Source organism: Carcharodon carcharias, chromosome 9, assembly GCF_017639515.1.
Source record: "Carcharodon carcharias isolate sCarCar2 chromosome 9, sCarCar2.pri, whole genome shotgun sequence".
Taxonomy (NCBI): Eukaryota; Metazoa; Chordata; class Chondrichthyes; order Lamniformes; family Lamnidae; genus Carcharodon; species Carcharodon carcharias.
The window spans coordinates 82,620,112-82,635,374 of NC_054475.1; the positions used below are offsets into that span (position 1 = coordinate 82,620,112).

At 44.2% G+C, this 15,263-nt stretch overlaps 1 protein-coding gene across 2 annotated transcripts in view; it reads left to right on the forward strand.

Moving 5' to 3' along the window:
- Window positions 1–15,263, forward strand: part of stk26 (serine/threonine protein kinase 26) — a 172,208-nt gene that overhangs the window by 149,125 nt on the left and 7,820 nt on the right. For both annotated transcript variants that reach the window (XM_041195961.1, XM_041195960.1), the window contains 5 exons: window positions 6,437–6,622; window positions 7,393–7,541; window positions 11,151–11,250; window positions 11,906–11,968; window positions 12,069–12,205. In XM_041195961.1, coding sequence (XP_041051895.1) covers window positions 6,437–6,622; window positions 7,393–7,541; window positions 11,151–11,250; window positions 11,906–11,968; window positions 12,069–12,205 — 635 coding nt within the window. The remainder of the gene's footprint in view (window positions 1–6,436; window positions 6,623–7,392; window positions 7,542–11,150; window positions 11,251–11,905; window positions 11,969–12,068; window positions 12,206–15,263) is intronic.

Genomic DNA, 15,263 nt, shown 5'->3' on the forward strand with positions numbered 1-15,263 from the left:
AGGAACTGAGAGAATGGGATGGAGTCCTTACAGGAAGCGGGGTGTGAGGAGCTGTAGTCGAGGTAGCTGTGGGACCCGGTAGGCTTGTGATGAATATTGGTGGACAGTCTATCACCAGAAATTGAGCCAGAGAGTTCAAGGAAGGGCAGGGAAGTGTCAGTGATGCACCACGTGAAAATGATGGAGGGGTGGAAATTGGAAGCAAAATTAATAAAATTTTTCCAGGTCCAGACGAGAGCATGAAGCGGCACCGAAGCAGTCATCGATGTACCAGAGAAAGAGTTGTGGGAGGGGGCTTGAGTAGGATGGAACAAGGAATGTTTCACATACCCCATAAAGAGACAGGCATAACTGGGGCCCATGCAGGTACCCATAGCCACACCTTTTATTTGAAGGAAGTGAGATGAGTTTAAGGAGAAATCGTTCAGTGACAGAACAAGTTCAGCCAGATGGAGGAGAGTAGTGGTGGATGGGGATTGTTCGGGCCTCTGTTCAAGGAAGAAGCGGCGAGCCATCAGACCATCCTGGTGGGGGATGGAGGTGTAGAGGGATTGGACAAAACCATGGTCAAGAGGAGGTGGTTGGGGCCAGGGAACTGGAAATTGTTAATATGATGTAGGGTGTCAGAGGAATCGTGGATGTAGGTGGGAAGAGACTGGACAAGGGGAGAGAGAATGGAGTCAGAATAACAAGGAATGAGTTTCCTGGGGCAGGAACAGGCTGACACGATCGGTCTGCCAGGACAGTTCTGTTTGTGGATTTTGGGGAGGAGGTAGAAGCGGGCCATCCGAGGTTGGAAGCTGCAGAGGAGATGAGGTCAATGACAGTCCTGGAAACAATGGCTTGATGTTCAGTGGTGGGGTCATGGTCCAGGGGGAGGTACGAGGAAGTGTCTGCGAGTTGACGCTCAGCCTCTGCGAGGTAGAGGTCAGTGTGCAAGACAACAAGAGCACCACCCTTGTTAGTAGGTTTGATGACAAAGTCAGGGTTGGACCTGAGAGAACTGAGTGCGGCAAGTTCAGAACGAGACAGGTTAGAGCGGGTGAGAGGAGCAGAGAAATTGAGACGATTGAGGACTACTTGTGTGCCAAACAGCAAGAGCAGCAAGTGATAGACAGCTAAGCGATCCCACAACCAACAGAGCAGATCTAAGCTCTGCAAGTCCTGCCACATCCGGTCATGAATGTTGGTGGACAATTAAACAATTTACTGGAGGAGGAGGCTCTGCAAATATCTCCATCCTCAATGATGGAGGAGCCCAGCACAGCAGTGCAAAAGATTCGCATTCGCAACAATCTTCAGTTAGAAGCGCTGAGTGGATGATCCATCTCAGCCTCTGCTGGAGGTCCCCAGCATCACAAATGCCAGTCTTCAGCCAATTCGATTCAGTCCACGTGATATCAAGAGACGGCTGAAGGCACTGGATATTGCAAAGGCTATGGGCCCTGACAGTATTCTGGCAATAGTACTGAAGACGTGCTCCAGAACATGCCGCGCCCCTAGCCAAGCTGTTCCATACAGCTACAACACTGACATCTACCCGGCTATGTGGAAAATTGCCCAGGTATGTCCTGTACACAAAAAGCAGGACAAATCCAACCCAGCCAATTATTACCCCATCTGCCTACTCTTGATCATCAGCAAAGTGATGGAAGGGGTCATCAACAGTGCAATCAATCAACACTAGCTTAGCAGTAACCTGCTCATGATGCCCAGTTTGGGTTCTGCCAGGGCCATTCAGCTCCTGACCTCATTACAGCCTTGGTTCAAACATGGACAAAAGAGCTGAACTCCCAAGCCGAGGTGAGAGTGACTACCCTTGACATCAAGGCAGCATTTGACTGAGGAGTAGCATCAAGGATCCCTAGCAAAACTGGAGTCAATGGGAATCAGGGGTAAAACTCTCCGCTGGGTGGTGTCATACCTAGCACAAAGGAAAATGATTTTGGTTGTTGGAGATCAATCATCTCAGTTCCAGGACATCACTGGAGGAGTTCGTTACGTTAGTGTCCTAGGCCCAACCACCTTCAATTGCTTCATCAATGACCTTCCTTCCATCATAATGTCAGAAGTGGGGATGTTTGCTGGTGATTACACAATGTTCAGCACCATTCGCGACTCCTCAGATACTGAAGCAGTCCATGTCCAAATGCAGCAAGACCTGGACATTATCCAGGCTTAGGCTGACAAGTGGCAAATAATATTCATGCCACACAAGTGCCAGGCAATGACCATCTCCATCAAGAGAGAATCTAACCATCTCCCCATGACATTCAATGGCTTTACCATCACTGAATCCTCCACTAACAACATCCTGGGTGGTTACCATTCACCAGAAACTGAAGTAGACTAGCCATATACATACTGTGGCTACAAGGGCAGGCCAAAGGCCCAGAATTCTGCAGCAAGTAACTCACCTCCTGACTCCCCAAAGCCTGTCCCCCATCTACAAGGTACAAGTCAGGAGTGTGATGGAATACTCCCCATTTGCCTGGATGAGTGCAGCTCCAACAACACTCAAGAATTTTGACACCATCTGGGACAAAGCAGCCTACTTAATTGGCACCCCATCCACAAACATTCACTCCCTCCACCACCAACAAACAATAGCAGCAGTGTGTACCATCTACAAGATGCACTGCAGGAATTCAACAAGGCTCCTTACACAGAACCTTCCAAACCCATGACAACTACCATCTAGAAGGGCAAGGGCAGCAGATTCATGGGAACACCACCATCTGGAAGTTCCCCTCCAAGTCACTCATACTTATTAATTTCTATTTGCACTATCAGTTCATCTGTTTTGTTTCAAATGCTACCTGTGTTTAGATACAGAGCCTTTAGTTTTGTCCTTATATTATTTTCTTTGCATCTAATCTTATCTGCTGATTTGCCCTTAGAATTGTACTCTCAGTCCCTTCCTGTCACAGTCTGTTTATCATTTACCATATCAATATCTGTCTCACTTGCCTTGTCCCTATTCTTTGGGTTACCACATCTTCATAAATTTGATCCCTTGCCCCCACTATTCAGTTTAAAACCCTCCATGCTTCCCTAGTTATGTGACTCACGAGGACACCAACCCCAGTTGTCTCAGGTGTCAGATCCCAATGGTATAGATCCCACTTTCCCTAATACTGGTTCCAGTGCCCCACGAACCGGAACCCACTTCTCCTACACCAGTCTTTGAGCCACACATTCAGTTCTTAAATCTTATTTGTCCTATGCCAATTTGCACATGACTCAGGTAATGATCCAGAAATTATTACCTTTGAGGTTCTGCTGCTTAGTTTGATGACTAGCTTGTCATACTGACTATGCAGAGCCTCCTTCCTCATCCTGCCTATGTTGTTAGTACCTACATGGACTACGACCACTGGATCCTCCCCTTCCCACTACAAGTTCCTCGCCAGCCCTGAGCGGATGTCCCAAACCCTGGAACCGGTCAGGCAACACAGCCGTCTGGACTCGCTCTTTGCTACCATGTCAATCCCCCTCTCTGTTCCCTACAACCACTACATTCCTTTTTACTTCCCCCACTTGCATGGCTTCCTGTACCATGGTGCCCTGGTCAGTTGTGCATCCACCCTGCAGCCCCCACTCTCATTCAAACAAGCTAAAAGAACATCAAAACTATTGGATAACTGCAGAGGCTCGCACTCCTGCACTCCAGGTCCCCTTTCTTGCCTCACTTGCAGCCACATCCTCCTATCCCTGGCCATTGACCAAATCAGAAGACCCTATCCTAAGTGGTGTGACTGCCTTCTGGTATAAAGCATCCAGGTAACTTTCCCCCTTCCTGATGTGTTGCAGAGTCTGCAGCTCAACCTCCAGCTCAGTGACTCTGAGCCGAAGCCCCTCGAGCCACAAACATTTACTGCAGACATGTTTGCCCTGGATCACAATGTTATGCAGGAGCTCCCACATGCTGAAGCCTCGACACATCACCTGTCCTGCCATCCTTAATGTGTTTTAAATAATTACTTAATTATATTAATCATTTATTGATTTGATTTCTTGTATATTTTATTAACTTTACCACCAATTTGGGTACTATTTTAAACCAAACTCCAAGTCTTCACTCAGTCGGCTGCACTCCGCTTGCCAAGACTGCACTAAAGAGCCCTGAGTTTATAGTAAATTGAACTGGGGCAACAGTAACCAGATTCAACCAGTTAGCTAATTAACTACTCAGCTCCTACAACTGAGAGTGAGTTTACCCTGCCTAAACTGCAAGAAGGAAAGAACTTAGCCTGCTTACACAGTACTTTCCAGTTATTGTTAATTATAGACTAGATCTTCCTCCTTCCCTCACAGCATTCTGGGTGTACCTACACCACATGGACTGCAGTGGTTCAAGAAGGCAGCTCAAGCCCAAATCCCATGAACGAATAAAAAAAAATTCAATGCTAAATCCCACTTTCCCATACCCTGAATTGTCCTTCACTTGAAATATTTATCCATTTTACCCATAGAAACCATTCACTGCACTAAATTCTGTTCACCCATCCCTGTTGTGCTTGCAGACTTGCATTGAATCCTGCAACCCCTCTGTCTTTTTATATGCTCACACTTCTGTCCAAATCCTTCTATGCCCTTGCCCCCTCTCTATCTTTGTAACCTCCTCCAGCCCCACAATATTTTAACATTTTTATCATCTCCCAATCCCCGATTGATGTCCACGCCTTTTGCGACTGAGGCTCTGAGCTCTGTAATTCCTTCCCTAAATCTCTTCAGCCCTCTATCTCACCTTTAAGATGTTCCTTAAAACCTACCTCATTTACCTGTCCTAGTATCTCCTTATGAAGTTCAGCATCAGATTTTGTTCGGCATTCCTGTGAAGCACCTTGGAACGATTTACCACATTAAAGGCATTAATTAAATGCAAATTAGTTGTTCAGACAGTGGGCTCTCAGCAACCACTCCCTCTGGAAAAGCATTCCACACTCTGGGAATCCTCAGTGCAAAGAAATTTCTCCTAACCTCCCTCTCTCTTAATGACCATTTTGGATTAATGACCTCTCGTCACTGATTCCTGCACCAGAGGAAGTAGCCTCTTCCCTGTTCACTTTACATAATTTTAACCACACCCTCCCCCGCCGCCTCCTCTTCCCCCCCCCCACCGCCTCCTCTCTCCCCCCCCCCCCCCCCCCCCCAACCACCTCCTCTTCCCCCCCCCAACGCCTCCTCTTCCCCCCCCCCACCGCCTCCTCTTCCCCCCCGGCCGCCTCCTCTTCCCCCCCGGCCGCCTCCTCTTCCCCCCTGTTAGTGGAATATTATTCCTGTTAGTGGAATAATTAGGCAGGAAGCCATTTCAGGACAGGTACCCGTTACTTCCCCAGACAACTGTGGACGCTAAATAAAGCAGTGTTCATAACCTCAGGACGTATCAAATCGCTTTCCGATCAACAAAGTATTCTTGAAGTGCAGTCACTGTTGTAATACAGGAAATACAGCAGCCAATTCCTGCGCAGCAAGATCCCAGAAGGATTGATGACTGGATTGATTTTTTTTTACTGACACTGGTTGAGGAATGTGTACCTGATCATTATCATGTTGCTGATTTTGGGAGCTCACTGTGCTTTAGAGTCATAGAAGTGTTACAGTGTAGAAGGAGGCCATTTGGCCCATCAAGTTCACACAGGCTCTCTGCAAGGGTAGTTCAGCGAGTCCCACTCCCCTGCCCTTTCCCTGTAACCCTGCAAACCTAATTGGATGCCATTTTTCTTACAGCTCACAGTGATTATACTTCAAAAGTTCTTCATTGGCTATAGTGCCCATAGCAACTTGCTGAGATTCTGCATGATATCAGCTCCTTCTCTCCATTTTTTCTCTCTCGTTCTCTTTTTTCCATTTCTCTCATTCATGTGCTCTCTATTTCTTCTGTTACACACTCTCTCTTTCTCTCTCACTCTTTCACTTCCTTTCTTCTCTTCCATCTCCCCCTCTGTGTGGGAGCCTGATGCAGCTTTCTCTGCATACATTTAAAAAGGTGTGAGGGTTAGACCAAATAATTATAGACCGGTCAGTCTGACTTTAGTGGTGGACATATTATTGGAATCAATTCTGAGACTCAGGATGAATTGTAACCTAGAAAGGAACAAATTAATCAGGGATAGTCAGCATGGGTTTGTTCGGGAAAGATCGTGTCTTAGTAACTTAATCACATTTTTTGAGAAAGTAACAAGGAGGATTGATGAGGGTAGTGCAAGGTATGGACCAGGTGCTGGAAGGTGACATTAGAACAGTGGCTAGGTTTTTTTTTATTTTTTGGTAGACGCAGACATGATGGGCTGAATAGCCTCTTTCTATGACGTAGCTTTTCTATAGTTCTATTTGTTATTAAGCTGAACTCCAGCACTGTAGTGTCCGTGTGTTAAGTTGTATTTGTACATTGAGTCATAAGTGCCTCAACATCTCCTTTCTCTTTTTACAGGCAGACATCTGGTCATTGGGAATTACAGCCATTGAGCTGGCCAAGGGCGAGCCACCCAATTCAGACATGCATCCAATGAGGGTTCTATTTCTTATACCCAAAAACAACCCGCCAACTCTAAGCGGAGAGTTCAGCAAGTCCTTTAAGGAGTTTGTAGATGCGTGTTTGAATAAAGACCCTTCTTTTGTAAGTATTGAAGGGCCTGAACTCATTCTGGAGACTTGCATTCCTAAAATACTGTTCGGAGGAACCTTTATCATTCCTTGTCCCCCTGACAGGCTCATATCCCTTGTGCCATGGATCTTGGCTGTTGTTTGGCTTAAAAACCTATAAAGGTGAATCTTTAAAACAGAATTTTCTCTGTGTCCTCAGAACTCAGATCTTGTATTTTTTACATACAAGCAAACATTACCATGGATAAAGGTGTTTCAAATTAATTCTTGCGTTTACATTTCAGTTCATACACGGACAGTATAGTGGAAGATGATGGCATTGGGGAAATGTCACTGGACTAGTAATCCAGAGGCCCAGGCTAATGCTTTGGGGACATGGGTTCAAATCCATGTCAAAACTGCAGCTGGTGGAATTTAAATTCCATCAATAAATCTGGAATGTAGAGCTAGTCTCAGTAATGGTCAATTGGTGCATCATCGATTGTTGTAAAAACCCATCTTTGGGAAGGAAATCTGCCAGTCAGCCCTATGTGTGACTCCAGACCCACAGCAATGTGCCACTCAGTTGGGCAACAAATGCTGGCCTTGCCAGCGATGCCCATGTCCCATGAAAGGGAAAAAAATAAAGCTTTTGCAAGGGCTGCTTTTGCACACAAGTGATCAGACTCTTAGTGAGAGGTTGTGAGTCAGCAGAAGGATTCTCCATTAGTTTGCTTGAGTCAGCACAAGTCCTTGAGAAGCAAAACCTACTGACCCTCCATCTCTCTTTCCATATTTGCTTAGCGTCCGACAGCCAAGGAGTTGCTCAAACATAAGTTCATCATTAAAAACTGCAAGAAGACCTCTTATCTAACGGAACTAATTGACGGGTACAAGAGGTGGAAGGCAGAAGGACACAGTGATGATGACTCCAGTTCAGATGAGTCAGATTCGTAAGTGCTTTTTAATACATCATGGGAAATGTGGTGGTTCTGTTACCAGATTAGTAACCCAGAGATCTGGACCTGATAATTCAGTGAATGAGAATTTAAATCCCACCGATGCAACCTGAGCATTTGAATTCAGTTTGAAAATAACTCTGGAAATAAAAAAAAGTTGGTCCCAGTAAAAGTGACTATAGAGCTATTGGATTGTCAGATAAAAGCCAACTGTTTTAATATTGTGCTAGAATGAAGGAAAGCTGCTATCCTCACCCAGTCTGGGCCAGTATGTGACTCCAGTCTCACACCAACGTGGTGAACTCTGAACTGCCCTCTGACATAACCAATGAGTTACTCACTATATCAAACTGCCACAAAGCAGCATTTGAATAATAAAAACAAAGTGCTGGAAAAATTCAGTTCTGGCAGCACCTGGGGAGAAAGAAACGGAGTTAACATTTCGAGTCGAATATGACTCTTCTTCAGGACTGAACTGTTCCAAAGAAGAGTCATATGGACTCGAAATGTTAACTCTGTTTCTCTTTCTACAAATGCTGCCAGACCTGCTGAGCTTTTTCAGTTTTTATTTCAGATTTTCAGCATCTGGATTATTTTGCTTTTATTTTAGTGTTTGAAGATGGCAGCTTGTGATAACTTTCTTGGGGCACTTAGAAATGAACAGCAAATGCCGGCCTTGCCAGTGACACCCACATCCTGAGAATGACCTCCAACCTGTTGGAATCATTATTGTGGATCTTAGCACCCACCTCCCACTACACCACCTCCACCACTCAAATTGATCATGAGCAAGTGAACATCCACGTGTCATCTCTGCCAAGCCTGTGACGGTTGGCCTCCGTACCTTAATTATTACCTGTTAAGGTGTGTTATGTGGTAATGGTGGGTCAGGATGGGTCTCCACTGTAACAAAAATAAAAGCAAAAAACTGCGGATGCTGGAAATCCAAAACAAAAATAAAAATACCTGGAAAAGCTCAGCAGGTATCTGCGGAGAGGAATACAGTTAACATTTCGAGACCGTATGACTCTTCAACAGAACTGGTCTCCACTGTGATGCCTTGCAAGATCGATTAGCTGTTATTGCTGATTAAAGATCACTTGTACGAGGAAGTGAAAGGGTTGCAAGTGGACAGTGGATGTCAGATTCTTGGGGATTGGGGAGCAGCACATGAGACTGAATTATTTGAAAATGTATCAAGAGTCTTGTGTAGCTGAAAACTGAAAATCTCACAGTAGATACCTTCGTATTGATCAAAAGATCGACCAATCACATTTAAGGGAAATATCCGGGGAGACAGATCTTCACAGAAGGAGTGTGGAGAGGACGTGGGAAATGGATTCAAGAAAAAGCAGTAGAATGGATTTGGGAAAAGGTGGGCAGTACAGAATTGGAAAGGCTGATTTGAATTGGGAAAGGTCAATACGGATTTGGGACAGTCGCTGGGTTCAGGGAAGGGCGGACACCATGAATTCAGGAAAGGGAAGGGTTGCTTATTCAAGACAGAGCATACGATGAATATTGAGCAGATTATTGCTTTCGCTGTAAAAGCCCAAGATTTGTCTGAAATGGGATATTGTAATTATCTGGTAAATGATTTCAGGATTATTTTTAATAAGTCTTTGAATGTATCAGCCCACTGTACAAAGAACTAGCTTGGCCATTAGCAGTGGGAAATTAAATTATTTCAGTGGAAGACTGTGGTTAAGCTCCATCATAATACGGGTGCAGAATATGGCAGTGGCCCCAGAAGAAAGATGAATTTGGCTTCGAGAGGATCCAGTGCAAGGTGACTGTGGCTGATGCCAGCTCTCAAGAATCTGGGGGAAAGATCAAGAAATGTTCAAGTTGAAGTGGAATCTTCCCTATAACCTAAAGACTTTTTCAACATTTCCTCTTCCCAACTGAGCCAATAAACATAGAATCATAGAAGGAGTTGCAGCAAAGGAGGAGACCATTCGGCCCATTATGTTTATGCTGGCTCTCTGCAAGAGCAACTCACCTAGTCTCACGTCCCCACTTTTTCCTGCCTTGTCTTCAGGAAAGAAGGATGTAAAGGGAGAAAGTCAGGGGACTTATAGAACAGCTCACATTGAGCTTCCATAACTTGAGATGCCATGGTGCAACACGACATCCACTGTAAGCCACATTCCCTGTGCTTGGTTATGTCTTTGAGAAGGAGTACTGAATAGAAAGTTCCTCCTTGGAGGGAAGGCAAATTAGTGGGGAACTTATCCCAAGGTCATCTTTAGCATCTTGGCCAAGTGCAGTGAAGCATAGGCCTCGAAGAAAATCACTTTTGTACCTTTTATCTATGACATTGTCACTCCTGAGTGGATGCTAATATATTGTCATTCCTGATTGGATGCTAATATATTGTCACTCCTGATTGGATGTCTATATATTGTTACTCCTCATTGGATGTTTATATATTGTCACTCCTGATTAGACATTTATACATTATCACTCTTGATTGGATGGATGATAACATACTGTTGGTCCTGAGTGGTTGGACGTTAATTTGTTGCTGTAATGGACTGGCAAACTGATATTTCTGCCCCAGCCCAGTGCACATTGAAAATTAGATTCATCATCACTGAGTCATTTTTTGTCATTCTTAAAACATTCTTAGCTAATATTATATTTGATGTTGGTGAACAGTATATTTTCAATAAGGAAATTAATAATGCAATAACAGCAACTAATCCGATGTCACTTTCAGTCATTGAACCCAGAAAACCTGCCACACACACACATGTACACATGTGCACACGCATACACACATGAGCACATAGACGAGAGACATGTGCACATTCGCACAGACCCACAGACACACTTTTCAATTACTACTAATTTCTGTTGTACCCTTGTACTACAGAAGCTGTCGACAATTATTTGGTCGACACAACAGCCTTCTGAGCTAAACTATTTTTAATGATGTTGGTTAAGGGATAAATATTGGCCAGGCCACTAGGAAGAACTGCCCTACTATCTGAAAAATGGCACTCTACAGTGTAGCACTCCCTCAATATTACACTGAGAGTGTTGGCCTGCGTTGGACTTGAACCCACAACCTTCTGAGTCAGAGGTCAGAGTGCTATCCATTGAACCATGGCTGACACATGGCTCAGAAATGTTCTTAAAGATGTGATAAAGAGTGATCTATGTGGAAGTTCTTTCTTCCTGCAGGATGTTTTGAAATTCCTTGCTTACCTTTTCCCGACTGTTGGTACATTCTCCATTGCGAGGTGCAAGGTTATCCTAAGTCCAAACTGGAATGTTTCTGTTTCTGGGTAGGTCATTGGCCAGTGGCTGATTGGATAAATTGACGGCTCTATGTAGTACTGCTCCGTTTAGAGCAGAAGAGTTCAACCCCAGCCTGAACAAACTGATCTCAGTGGCAGCAATGGTCTGTTACTGCTGTTTGAGTCGCAGTGTTGGAGAGCAGGAACAGTATCAGCCAGAGTTTATCCAGCTCGTGGGTGATACCTTTCTGTGGCTGAAGAGGTTGTCTGTGAACGAGAAAGTAACACTGGACCTTCTGAAGGGATGGGAATCGATCTGTCACATGACCTTTTAAAATTCTGCTTTTTTCTCCTTTAGTGGCAGTAATGACAAGGAGAATAAAAATGCCAAACCTATTGAGTGGTCCTTCACCACTGTCAGAAAGAAACCTGACCAGAAGAAACTACAGAATGGAACAGTAAGTAACTAAAGGTTTTCCACAAAGAGCGGCCTGGAACTCCTTCCTCCTTATCCTGCCTTCTAAATTCCTTTAGAATAGGATTGTTTAATTAGAAAAAGAACAGCAGGCTGGCTCAATAAGGTTTAGAGAGAAAATTATTCCACTGAGTCCTGAGTTATAAACAGCTGTAAATCTAACCTAGTCAGTGAGGAAACACAGCTGTGTCCAACCTGCGCACAGCAAGCTCCCACCAGCATTAATGTGACAATGATCGGCTAATCTGATTTTGTGATGTTGGGAGAGAGATGAATACTGGTTCATACACCAGGGAGAACTCCTCTACTGCTCTTTAAATCGTGGGGTGGGATCTCACATGACCATCTAAGAGAGCATCCCATCTGAAAGGCCGCACCACTGAAAATGCAGCACTCTCTCAGTACTGCATTGGAGCGTCAGCTAGAACCTTGTGCTCCAGTTTCTGGAGTGGAACACAAACTCAGAACTTTGTCAGTAGTGAAGTGTGAATGGAATGAGGGAATGAAGACAGATTATGCTATAATCCCTTGCTTCAAGGATTGCATACTGCAACTACTGCTCCAGGCTGATGTGCTTCCACCAGTATTTTCACACTGACCTAAGCAGTTGTTAACATTTTCATTCTTCTATTCTGCAGGACCAAGACCTCAAGAAGCTCTCAGCATGTTTAGCGACTGTGATTGCTCCTGTCTTTGCTGAGGTAGGTGAAATGTGGAGGCTCCTTTTAAAGGCACCTGCTTTATTTTCACCGAGAGGGTATTCAGAGCAGAACTAAAACCCATCCATCTTTCTCAAAACAGCTTAAAGAACAGGAAAGAGGCAATGCGGGGAAGACTGAAGCAATAAATGAACTTGAAAAAAGCATTAACATGGTGGAAGCAAGCTGCCCAGGCATCACAGAGAAGATGATAAAGAAACTAATAGACAGGTTTCAAAGGTCAGCACCTTGCAAAATGTTTGAAATACTGATCCTGTGTTAGTCATTGATATGTTAGTAATAAATCTGAAGCTATTTATTGAGTATCTGTTTAGTTGTATTGCTATTTATTTTTCTTTATCATCCAACCTTTCTAAACTTAAATCCATGCTAATAAATACCAGTGAGGCAGTAATATCAGCCCTTTTACAATCAATTCCCAGCTTCAGATATTTTATCTATTTCTAACTCAGTAACCTATAACCAGCCCTATAACCTTCTGAGAACTGTGTTCCTCCAGCTCTGGTCTCGGACACATACCCTAAACACATTTCCCTCTCTCCCATTGCCCCACCATCGGTGGCCATGCCTTTGGTCTCCGAGGCCCTAAGCTCTGAATCCCCCCTCTAACCACTTTGATCAAGTGCTTGCTCACATACATACGAACATAGGAAGTAGGTGAGGTGCCAGGGGATTGGAGGGTAGCTCATGTTGTTCCGTTGTTTAAAAAAGGCTACAAAAGTAAACCAGTTAATTACAGGCCAGTGAGCCTGACATCAGTAGTAGGTAAATTATTGGAAGGTGTTCTGAGAGATCGGATATATAATTATTTGGACAGCCAAGGGCTGATTAAGGATAGTCAGCAGGCTTTGTGCGTGGTAGGTCGTGTTTAACGAACCTTGTAGAGTTTTTCGAGGAGGTTACCAAGAAAGTAGATGAAGAAAAGGCTGTGGATGTTGTCTACATGGACTTTAGTAAGGCCTTTGACAAGGTCCCACATGGGAGGTTAGTTCAGAAGGTTCAGACACTTGGTATCCATGGAGAGGTTGTAAACTGGATTCGAAATTGGCTGTGTGGGAGAAGACAGAGAGTGGTAGCGGATGATTGCTTCTCAGACTGGAGGTCTGTGACTAGTGGTGTGCCTCAGGGATCTGTGCTGGGACCATTGTTGTTTGTTGTCTATATCAATGATTTGGATGATAATGTGGTGAATTGGATCAGCAAGTTTGCTGATGACACTAAGATTGGAGGCGTTGTGGACAGTGAGGAAGGCTTTCAAAGCTTGCAGAGAGATCTGGACCAACTGGAAAAATGGGCCAGAAAACGGCAGATGGAATTTAATGCGGAAAAGTGTGAGGTGTTACATTTTGGACGGTCAAACCAAGGTAGGACATACACATAAATGGTAGGGCACTGAGGAGTGCAGAGAAACAAAGGGATCTGGGAGTTCAGATACATAGTTTCCTGAAAGTGGCGTCACAGGTAGACAAGGTTGTAAAGAAAGCTTTTGGCATACTGGCCTTCATAAATCAAAGTATTGAGTATAGGAGTTGGGATGTTATGGTGAGGTTGTATAAGACATTGGTGAGGCCAACTTTGGAGTATTGTGTGCAGTTCTGGTCGCCTAACTACAGGAAGGATATCAGTAAGATTGAGAGGGTGCAGAGAAGATTTACTAGGACGTTGCTGGGTCTTAAGGAGTTGAGTTACAGGGAAAGACTAAACAGGTTAGGATTTTATTCCTTAGAAGAATGAGGGGAGATATGATAGAAGTTTACAAAATTATGAGGGGTATAGACAGAGTAAATGCGAGTAGGCTCTTTCCACTTAGATTAAGAGAAAGAAACACGAGAGGACATGGCTTTAGGGTGAAAGGGGAAAGATTTAGGGAGAACATTAGGGGGATCTTCTTCACTCAGAGAGTGGTGAGAGTGTGGAACGAGCTACCATCTGACATGGTAAATGTGAGCTCACTCTTAAGTTTTAAGAATAAATTAGATACATGGATGCTAGAGGTCTGGAGGGTTATGGACTAGGTGCAGGTCAATGGGACTAACGGAATAATATTTCAGCACAGACTAGAAGGGCCGAATGGCCTGTTTTCTGTGCTGTAGTGTTCTATGGTTCTAGGAGCAGGAGTAGGCCGTTCGGCCCCTTGAGTCAGTTCCGCCATTCAATAAGATCATGGCTGATCTGATTGTGGCCTCAACTCAACATGCCTGCCTTACCCCCAATAACCTTTGACTCCTTCATTAGTCAACAATCTATCTACCTCTGCCTTAAAAATATTTATTGACCCTGCCTCCACCGCTCTCTGGGGAAGAGAGTTCCAAAGATTCATAATCCTGTGAGAGAAAAAATTTCTTCTCATCTCCATCTTTGATGGGAGACCCCATATTTTTAAACTGTGACCTCTAGTTCTAGTTTCTCCCACAAGGGGAAACATCCTTTCAGCATCCACCCTGTCAAGTCCCCTCAGGATCTTATATGTTTCAATAAGATCACCCCTCAATCTTCTAAACTCCAATGGATACAGGCCCAACCTGTCCAACTTTTCCTCATAAGACCATCCCCTCATCCCAGGTATCAGTCAAGTGAACCTTCTCTGAACTGCTTCTAATGCATTTATATCCTTTCTTAAATAAGGAGACCAGTACACAGTACTCCAGAGGTGGTCTCACCAGCTGTGGCCAAACATTAATACTTTTGTATTCCATTCTCCTGTCAATAAACGACAATATTCCGTTTGTCTTCCTAACCATTTGCTGTACCTGCCCACTAACTTTTCTAATTAATCTTAATGTCTCATTCTTTTGTTCTGTGTTAAATTTTGTCTCATTACGCCCCCGTGGAGCACCTTGGCATGGACCACTGCTTTAAAGGCGCTATATTAATGCAGATTTTGTTGTTATGGTATGGGTTAAAAGCAACAAGAAAGTTTCTCATCACACTCCTACACTTATAGCCTTCTCTTTGTTTAGCATTCACCTTAACTCCATGAAACATTTGTCTTGATTTTATCAGATCATGAAAACCGTATGCATGCAAAGTCTATGCATCATTTGCATAGTCAAACCGCAGCTGAGCAGTTGGGGAATGCCCCTAATGAATAAATAACATTTGGGGGACAAAATCGAAACCATCACTTCCTGCTGTTTTATTTCCTGATCCGGAACCAGGAATTTACAGTTGTTGCCAATCCACAAACAATCCCCGGCAGCAGCAGCCAGCCTCTCATTGTTCTTAGGATGATGGGCTGATTTACAACAGTTAAGTTTTGTGGATTTAAAAGAGAAGA